The sequence below is a fragment of the Quercus lobata genome, unplaced genomic scaffold (assembly GCF_001633185.2).
Source record: "Quercus lobata isolate SW786 unplaced genomic scaffold, ValleyOak3.0 Primary Assembly Scq3eQI_272, whole genome shotgun sequence".
Classification (NCBI taxonomy): domain Eukaryota; kingdom Viridiplantae; phylum Streptophyta; class Magnoliopsida; order Fagales; family Fagaceae; genus Quercus; species Quercus lobata.
Window position 1 is genome coordinate 7,662 of NW_022155138.1, and position 10,289 is coordinate 17,950.

General features: G+C 36.6%; 2 protein-coding genes across 2 annotated transcripts; both read right to left on the reverse strand.

The window, feature by feature from the left end:
- Positions 1-3,524: 3,524 nt before the first annotated feature.
- LOC115973705 (pectinesterase 3-like) lies at positions 3,525-4,411 on the reverse strand. The gene has a single exon (XM_031093965.1). It carries the CDS (start codon positions 4,409-4,411, stop codon positions 3,719-3,721), a length of 693 nt encoding a protein of 230 aa, XP_030949825.1. The 3' UTR covers positions 3,525-3,718.
- A 1,966-nt stretch (positions 4,412-6,377) lies between these two features.
- LOC115973706 lies at positions 6,378-7,534 on the reverse strand. The gene is made up of 3 exons (XM_031093966.1): positions 6,915-7,534; positions 6,735-6,814; positions 6,378-6,607 (listed from the first exon to the last, which is right to left on the reverse strand). Exons 1-3 carry the CDS (start codon positions 7,532-7,534, stop codon positions 6,378-6,380), a joined length of 930 nt encoding a protein of 309 aa, XP_030949826.1.
- Positions 7,535-10,289: the final 2,755 nt, after the last annotated feature.

The following is a 10,289-nucleotide window of genomic DNA, read 5'->3' on the forward strand; positions in this document are numbered from 1 at the left end:
CCTGGGTCTGACCCTTAGGACGTTTCCCCTCTCCTGCAATCTCCTTCCCTCTGTTCTCTTTCATTGTTGACATTCCTAAGACGAGATGAACAAGTTAGGAATGTATACGTAAAAAAGAAAAAGAAAAGGAGGAAAAAGAAAAGGAGGTTTAGCTAAAAACTTACTTTTTCGCACAGTAACTTCGTGGGCGATAGCTTCGTCTGAAGGCTCAGGACCTAAACCCCACTTGGCTAGACGTCTAAGCGTGACAAGAGAACGAAAGCTCCTGTCTGTATGTAGACGAGCCCTGTGGACGCGGTCACGGTGAAATTTGCTCAAAGATGGACGTTTGGCAGCTACAGCACAATGAACAAACAAAGGTTAGAGATTGTAAATATACCAAATAGAAGCGAGAATAAAAATAAACAAGGGGAAGGGACATACCTTCTGGACGAAGGTTTCCTAGGTCCCCAGTGTAAGGGGGAAAGGGATCCCTACCAACGTCCACAGGGTTCCCTGCCCAGAAGCCTGAAACGAAAATGAACTCCGTCTTCCATTTCCTATCAGACGAAGCTAGGGACTTGATCAACCTACAATCATTCCCTCTAGCAATAAACTGATAAAAACCTTCAGATTGACTTATGGCAGAAGGTTTATAACAATAAAGGAACTCGTCCACTGTAAGAGGACGGTCCCCACTAAAAACTTCCCTCCACAAAATTTGCATGGAGATAATTAGTCTCCATGCGTTAGGATTGAATTGACAAACACCTAAACCTAACTTAACTAATAACTCTCTAGCGAAGGCATTTAAAGGAAACCTAAGGCCACCTAAGAAGTAAGATTCATAGACGCCTATACCAAAACGGGGCTCACAACACCACTCTCCACGGACGGGCAGCCTAGGGTTAAACTCGTCTGGGATTTGATACCAGGATTTAAGGCTATTTAACCTCTGTTCGTCCGTCTTAGAATGGACGCCTACAGCGCAACTGAAGACGGTTTCTACCTCGTCCGTAGGATTGGACGGAGAACCAGCTTGAGAGCCAGAAGCTCTCCTAAGCTGTTCTTGGACGACCTCAATAGGGAGCCCAGGGGCCCCAGAAGAGTAGTTCTCGTCCGTGCTTCCTCCACTCTCATCACTAGCACTGCTAGAGTTAGACCTCTCACTAGTATCCTCACAGTACTCGTCTATAGCCTTATTAAGGCTATCAGTAGACGAGGAAGCAGCAGACATCTCTAATAAGAAACTTAAAGCCTAAAGACGAGGGGAAGAAGAGTACCTGGCTCTAGACGGAAGAAGACTCTAGACGCAGAGGAACTCCTAGATGAGGCTCTAGACGACGGATGTCAAGGAAGAAAATCTCTGGAATGAAAAGGGTTAAGGGAGACATTCCACTATTTATAGGATGCTGACCTGGGTAATCGAAACGACCCAACCAATACGAAAGTGACACGTGGCATCTACCTCGGAAATATAAATCGACGGAATCAGTCGCCAATAAAAAAATGACACGTGGTGCAAATAATTAATAACCAATTACACCGGTCCAAGGACGTTCAACCATTTGGACGACTCACATGGACGAGGGGGCAACTGATGGTGTCATAGATAATCCCAAGTCCATAACTCGTCCATATATCTCGTCCAACGAAAGAAGCTACAATAGGCGGTGAAAATTGCAAGCGTACTGGCGAACCTCGTCCATACATGGACGAGCAATACCTCGTGAGATCTACTGATCATTTATGAACGTCAAGCCTTCCTAGATGATCTCGTCCATCTTCCACTAAAAATGGACGAGATCATCCTGGAGGTCTTGTCCATCCTTACACTGGATGGACGAGTTCATCGGCCCGTCCGACCTAGGTAACTTCCACAGCGGTTATGGAAGTTACTCCCAATTCTCCGGACTCCTCGACATTGGGAACGGTTACTAAACAGATAACCGTTCCACACACACTATATAAGGCTTCTTCGATGAAAGGTAAGGGCATTCAGACACTTTTACTTTTGAGAGAACATTTCTTTGTTACAGAGAGTTCCAAGTAACTAACTTGATCATCGGAGGATTTTTGGCCGGTCCCCACCGGTCCCCTCTGATTCTATGTCTTTTGTAATACAGGAAATAGCCCAAAGATCAACGTTCGAGTCCTGTCAACCCACTAATAAAGAGAGAATCATCACCTACTACTTGACAATTGATCAACGCTATGTTCATTTCGGTGATAATTTTTTTAAGAAAATGAATCATTTTCAAAAAAAAAAAAAAAAATTCTATAAAACTATCATATTTTTAATGTTTTGTAACAACCTTAAATGAGTTGAAAAATAATCTCCTAACTTCTCTTATTTAGCTTATTATGAGATATAATTGTTTTCTTAAAAAAAAATTAGCGAAAAACAATCTCTAAAAATAAGCTACATTTTTTGTGTTGACCAAAAATAGTTTTCTTTAATTCATTTTTTAGATATTATCAAATACTAGAAAACACGAAAACTATCTTTACACAAGATTTTCCATCAAAACAAATAGAACAAAAATCATAAAACCATCAACATGTACTTTAAGTCACATGATCAATTTTGAAAAATAAATAAATACAATTATGAATATTTTACTGAAACATGTCTCAATACATATGTACATGCGAATGAATTATGGATAAATATAACTTGTGCTTGATATTTACTTACAAGAATCTTTTGAAAAAATAGAATAATAATTAAAAAAATTAATCAAGTAGGAAAATACAAGAAGAAAATGTGATTCAATAGTAAATTTATTAAAATCTGCTCATCTAATAATAAGTTATTAAATAATGTAACATTAATTCAATAAATGAAACTTAATTTATCCTAAGATCAATAATGATAATTATAAATGCACACTAACTTGTGCCAGCACTAAATCCTTTTCATATTAAGGTTTGTGAATATTATTATTCACTCATATTCATCAAAAAAAGAATATTATTCACTCTTCTTTATCCATATTCTTCACGCTGATGACTTAGTTTCACCTTAAAAGAAAATGCATGAATTTAAAAAGTATCACACTTTATCAGATAAAACTTTACTTTTCTACAAGGCGCACACAGATAAGAAATAAGAATTAAGAATCACAGCCTAGCCCAAACCACTATGGTAATTATATGAGACTGTAAAATTTACTATGTTTCTGGGTATATAGTTAGCGTTGGATATTGAAGCCAACCTAGATTGAGATTCCCTCTTTGTCTGCAGGTTTGGAGATTTCAAAGCAACAGGTAATGATTTTTAATCCTTTTCTTTTACTTCAGTAAAAATAAATAAATTTTTAATTACCACTATTACACTAACAAAACAGGAGCATATTATTATCTTGCGACGTGGTTTACTGACTCATGATGCATTATCGTAAAAGACTGTCTCACTCCATTTTTTTAATAATTCAAACTATTATTATAATAAAAGCAGTCTTTGTTATTTCAGTCTTAATCATAATCGAGGACTTTCAACTATAATTTAAAAAAGAATGTTACAAAGAGATCATTCAAAGAAGATAAACTATAGAAAAAAATAATAATTAAAAATACAAACTCAGTATAAGACATCTGACTCATAGATAGTTACATGCTACCAACCCAATTTTTAATGCGTCAAAAAAGAAAAGTCTAATTCATTCTTTACTAAACAAACTGTAACCTTTCCAAATTTTAATATTGGAATTTGATGCAAGCTGACTCATTGTTCAGATCATAAGGATTCATCATATTTCACCTCGGTGTTTGGTAACCATTCACTGCCCTGTATAAAAGATTCCACAGTAAACTTGGTAGAATCATCTGCTGTTAGAGTGGGCTTATACCCAGCCCATTTAACCCTTTTGTCTACAGTTGATCCTGGGCCAGTGTTTTGGTACTCAGCATAGAAAATAGTGCTAGGTGGGTCAACATTGGTGACCCAAGATATCCAGCCCAATGGGTTTAAGAATGACCCAATTTCAGACTGCATTATAACTGTGGTGGAGTAGGCTTTCCAAGGCCTACCAAGGTATGTTGAGGCTGTGACATTATCAAATGGAGAGAGGGTACATTTTTGGATTGAAATGCCAGTGTTTTGATTTGGGTCTTTCTTGCCTTGGGCAGTGATGGTGTTGAATTGGTTAGCTAGAGGTTGCCTAGGCATAATATTGCAGCTTTGGAAGACCATAGCTGCGTTGCCAAAGATGAAGTCAGTGGCGCCTGTAATGTCACATTCACGGTAGAACTGACGGTTTGAGTGAGCATAGAGGGTGTCCAGAAAGGCATCAAATTTGCACCTGTAGAACACAGAAAGATCTAAGCCAGACCGCATTGCTACTGCTTGGTGCTTTGCTGCACCTGCATCGTTAAAGAACCCCATGTCTGTTGCAATGAGGCCTTTCCCTGCAACAGCTGCCCATTGCATACATATACATTTTTGTAGTTAGTACACAATACTTGCTCATTTCCTAGCAAAAACAAGTATTTTACTCAATAGTAATTTCATTCTTTAAGCCCAAATAAAGAAAAGATCAAATGCATATAGTATTATTATTATTGGTCATTTTTATGAAGAAATTTTGAGTTTGATATGAAAATGTTATATTGTTGTTTGGGAACAGGAACAACTGTTTGTGAGTGTAAATATAGGACATAAGGATAATGAACAAAATTTATTTACGATTAAGTGCTACATCTTAGTGTTTTTTCAATTAATTATATGACCACATTAACCACTATAACAAAATTATTTGGAGAAAGATAATCATATGATTGAATTTAATTGAAAATTTTAAGACATAAAAGCATATGAAATTGTAGCTATATTTTGAAACAAGTGTGATGATTCACATTATGCATCCAAAAGAAAATAAGGAAGTTTAATTAAGAATGATGACACCAACAAATTACTACATTGGCTCGAAATATAATTAAAGAGAGTAGGATATACATTAAATATAGTAATGCAAACAAAGATAGAAGAAATATAAATATATATCATAGATATAAGAATAGAATATATGTATGTAAAAAACAATAATGAAAGAAGTTATGAGTAAATAGAATGAAAATTATATATAAAGATAGAGAAAAAACAGAATATCCTTTCAATCGTATTTATAAATAAAGCTGAAATCATCCATAACAACATAGAATTTAAATAAATTTGGTATGTGAACATTTAATTATAGTTGAGCCATGAAAGCACGCGAAAAAGCGCACACAAACATGATTCGGGCAGAATAGAAAGGGGATCCATGTTCTACTGCCAATGTTGCGGGCCAACAAAGAACCCAATAGATCAGATCTATCTATCGGCCTAACTATTTGACACATCTCGATCTGCTACACCAAATCAAATGTCCATTTTGCAGGCCATAAATCTTATCAATTATCCTTTATATATAATAACAAATGGGACCCCACCCTATGGCCATACAATATGGATTATAAACCAGGCAAGGCAAGCACATGGTGGGGTATCCAAACACCCAATAGTACCCGCACAATACAGCGTCAAACTTTTTTTTTTTTTTTTTTTTGGATAGGAAACTGCAGAAAGTTTTTATAGCAAATTGAAAGCAAGTGATACATCATGGAGAAGCGCTTACTCAATAAAGCAAGAAATCTCTTCGATCCATACAAAGGAATCTTCAATGAGAAATCTCGGCAAACTCTCCTTTAGAGCATTTACCAAGGTCATGGAGTCTGATTACAATATAAAGTCTTGCATGAGTAAGTCTTTCGCAAATTGCAATGCAAGCTCAATAGCATTAGCTTCAGCCTCACCCTAATCACGCTTCCACTCGCGAATGAGGACCCCCACACCCGCTACTCTCTGAGCTGCGAAGACCGCCCCATCTACATTGGTTTTATACAAGTTTGTGGGGGGGGGGGGGGGGGGGGGGTGGTGGAGACCATATAGCAAGACCCTTCTCTTCTTGCCTCGTCGTAACAGCCACACAAGATTGGTATTCCCCCAAGTAGTCCAAGGCCCCTGTGATGATTGCCCTCTCATTTTTCCTCACTCCACCATTCCTGACCTCGTTCCTATATGTCCAAAGCTTCCAAGAGATCACAATTATTTTCTCAAGAGTCTCTTGATCCCATTTTGCCACCATCATCGAATGCCACAATAGGTCAATGAATGAGTGAAATTGGAGCTCCTTCTTTACAGGGAATAAATTTGACAATGCCTAAATCTCTAGTGCCCTTGGGCATTCCCAAAACAAGTGTCCCGAGGACTCCACATCCTCCTGACATTCCTCGCAATAGCTATCCAACACAATCTTGCATTTCATCAGATTGTCCTTTGTGGGCAAAATATTTCTACATGCTCTCTAAGTGAAATGACGAACTTTGTGTGGAACATTCACCTGTCAAATGTACTTTCAGAATTTCCTTGAATTGCTATCATCAAATACAGTCCCTAAGGCAGCCCCCAAGTGCATTTCCATTGCAATCTTGTATGCGCTTCTCATCGTGAACATCCCATTTGCTGTAGAAGCCCATACCAGCCTATCATCTAGCAGTTTGGAGCTCAGTGAAATTCCTTGTATTATGTCCACTTCATGGGGTAGAAATAAGTGTTGGATAAGCTCTGTTTTCCATGTCCCCTCCTCTGCATTTATTAGTGTATCTGCCGTAGCATTTGAAGGTAAGATTGAGGGCGAAGATGCTACCTTATAAGTAGATGGAGAAGGCAGCCATTTGTCTTTCCAAATCCTTATGCGTTAACCATTACCCACCTGCCATCTTACCCCCTTTTGCACCACTTCTTGCGCTGCCATCAAGCTTCTCCAAGCAAAGGAAGGATTGCACCCCATACCTGCATGAACGAAGTCATAATTTGGAAAGTATCTCACTTTGAAGACCCGTACAGTAGAGATTCTCGACTTGATTGCAACCTTCATCCTTGTTTGACCAACAATGCCAAGTTGAACTGTTTAAGTTGTATGAATCCCATACCACCACAAGCCTTTGGCACGCACAGTTTTTCCCAACTGATCCAAGCCGTCTTACACTCCTCTTTGCGTTTCCCCCACCAAAAGTTTTTGATTAGACTGGTCATCTCATCACAAAGGGAATCAAGGACCTTGAAGCAACTCATGGCATATGTAGATATAGCTTGTGTTGTTGCCTTAATCAACACTTCCTTCCTAGCTTTTGAGAGTAACTTTTCTTTCCATCCTGCCAACTTTCTTGACAACTTATCCTTTATTTCTCTGAAGGACTTCTTTTTATTTTGCCCTATTAAGGAGGGAAGGCCCAAGTACTTTTCGTGTTGTTTTATCTCTTGAGCCCCAAACCTAGACTTGATTTCATTTTTAGTACTTTTTGAAGTATTTGGGCTAAAGAACAATGAGGTCTTGGATTGGTTCAATTGTTGGCCCGATGAGTTCTCATACACATTCAGAATCTGTTGTAAGGCATCACATTCCTCAATGATCGCCTTGTAGAAAATGATACTATCGTCTGCGAAAAAGAGGTGGGAGACACTAGGACCCTCCCGACATATGGAAATGCCTTTCATTCTACCTAAATCCATAGTTTTTTTAATCATTGCCGATAAACCTTCAACACACAATAGAAAAAGATACGAAGAAAGGGGGTCACCTTAACGGAGGCTGCGGGTAAGGGTAATTTGACCACACTACTTGCCATTAATTCTAATAGAGTAGGTGACCATAGAAATACATTGTGACATAAGGCTTCGCCATCTCGGGTGAAAGCGCAATTTCTCCATGATCTTGTCCAAACACTTCCCTTCCACCCTGCCGTAAACTTTGCTCATATCGAGCTTTAAAGCCATCTCACCATCTCACAATAGTGATCCAGGGTTGTGCTTTCCATTGGGAGGGAGTGAGGATCTGTTTTATGACTACTTTAGAGTAGCCAATTCTGTTTGGGTCTTGAGAGCAAGGCATATGTGTTACCAGGATTGAGTCTGTATCAACTAAAATAAACTCATAAAATTTCTGTGTCTTTAAAGTTTCTGTCTTAGGGTGTTCCCATCCTGAGGGTATGAGCTATTTGACTAGAGAGAGGGTATCTATTATGTGCCAGTATTCTGGTTCAATCCATAGAATAAAATTCTAGGAATTTTTTGGAAGTTCAATATTGTGGTCTTCTTTTGGGGCTTGGGCTTCCTAAGAGTAAAGAATCTGTACTTTGGTTGGTTAGAGGGAGAGGCTAAAGGGAGAAAAGAGGATGCAACTATATTAAATGGTTTTTCTAAGAAAGGAGTTGAGGGCGAAGCATATGTCTGTTTGGTTGTTGGAGAGGGGCTTGGGGAGAGTGGGTCAAAATGGTTTGGACTGCATGTCAATGGGGATATTTCTTGAGGTCTATTTGAAGAGAAAGTAAGTGAGGTGAAAGAAGGGCAAGGGAGGAATCTACTAGGGGGAATCAGAGTAGCAACATAAGACTGTTTGGTTCTGGGTTTTAGGAAATTGCTCTTATTTGAAGGGAAACTCATCCTCCCTGTAGGAATTCAAGGGTTAGGAAATCAGGAATTGAATTAGTTTCTCCTTTAATATATTCAATATCAAAGTCAAAAATACTTAAAATAGCTTGCCATCTAGCAAAACTCTATTTAGAGACAAGATTTTGAACATCTTTCTGTAAGACTTCTTTAGCACTTTTACAATCAACTCGAATTAAAAACTTTTAATTAAAAAGATCATTTTGAAATTTTTGAAACACATAATATAATAGATAAAATTTCTTTCTTAATAGTGTTGTAATTCTGCTAGGTAACTGACCAGAAGCTAGAATGGAATCTAACAATTTGTTCTTTGGCATCATTTTTTGCTACCTGTTTTAGAATTCCACCATAACTTATGTCAGAAGCATCTATCTCAACAATTTTAAAAGTATTGGGGGAAGGAATAACAATAAAAGAGAGTTGCTTAACATATTTTTTTATTTGTCTGATTACCATAGTGTCCATGGAGGAGGATTCTTTTCTGGCATTTTATACAAGGGTTTGCATATCTTTCTTAATCCTTGAAAGTAATCCGAAACATAATTTAGGCTGCCAAGAAATCTCTGTAACTAGGTGCATTTTTTAAACTAAAAGGCATGACATTCCACTCATAATGACCAAAAGGAACTGTAAAGGCAGTTTTATATCTGTCTTTTTCATTTATCTGTATCTGCCAAAATCCACTTTTCATATCAAATTTGGAAAATATGGTTGCTTTATGAAGTCTTTCTAGTAAATCTTTCTTATTGGGAGTAAGATATCTTATCCATTGTAATGTTTTATTTAAAGGTTTATAATTTATAACTAATCTTGGAACTCCTCGTTCCAATTCTGCTTGCTTATTAACATAAAAAGCAATACAACTCCAAGGAGACTTGCTTTTTCTGATTAAACATTTAATTAAAAGATCTTTAAATTCTTTTTTACAGTGTTCTAATAATTCATTGTTCATTTGTATTGGTTTAACTTTAGTAGGTATCTGTCTTTCATTAAAGTCTTTTTCATAAGGTAATTGTACTATATGTCGGTGTCCATGCCAAAAAGAAGTAGGGAGATTAGAAAAAATTTATGTCTCAATCTGTTGTCTGAATACTTTTATTTTGTGATTTAATATAGGATCTGTCAATTGATCAGCAATTCTTTCATATATTATTTATGACTTTAAAGATAACAAATGTCTGTTTTTCTTGTAAATTCTTTCTTTATCAATTTCTTTGTATTATTTAGTGAATAGATTTCTTTCGGGATTGGTGGTAAAATGAATTTAAAAAGTATGTCTTTTCCTAACACATTAGTTTTAATTCCTTCGTCTGTTGTTAAGAAGGGATAAAGTAAGACCATAAAGATTAGAACAAATTTATGTCTCAATCTGTTGTCTGAATACTTTTATTTTGTGATTTAATATGGGATCTGTCAATTAATCAGCAATTCTTTCATATATTATTTCTGACTTTAAAGATAACAAATGCTTGTTTTTCTTGTAAATTCTTTCTTTATCAATTTCTTTTATTATGGAAGTATTATTTAGTGAATAGATTTCTTTTGGGATTGGTGGTAAAATGAATTTAAAAAGTATGTCTTTTCCTAACACTTTAGTTTTAATTCCTTCGTCTGTTGTTAAGAAGGGATAAAGTAAGACCATAAAGGGATTTCCTAAAATAATTTTAGAAGAAAGGTCTTTAATTAAAACAAAAACAATTTCAAACATATTTCATCGTTACATATGTGAACATTAGGTATTTTGTAATTGATTATGAGCTTTTCTCTATTAGCCTGAGTTAATCTTTCAGATGATTTTTCATAATACTTTAAAGGT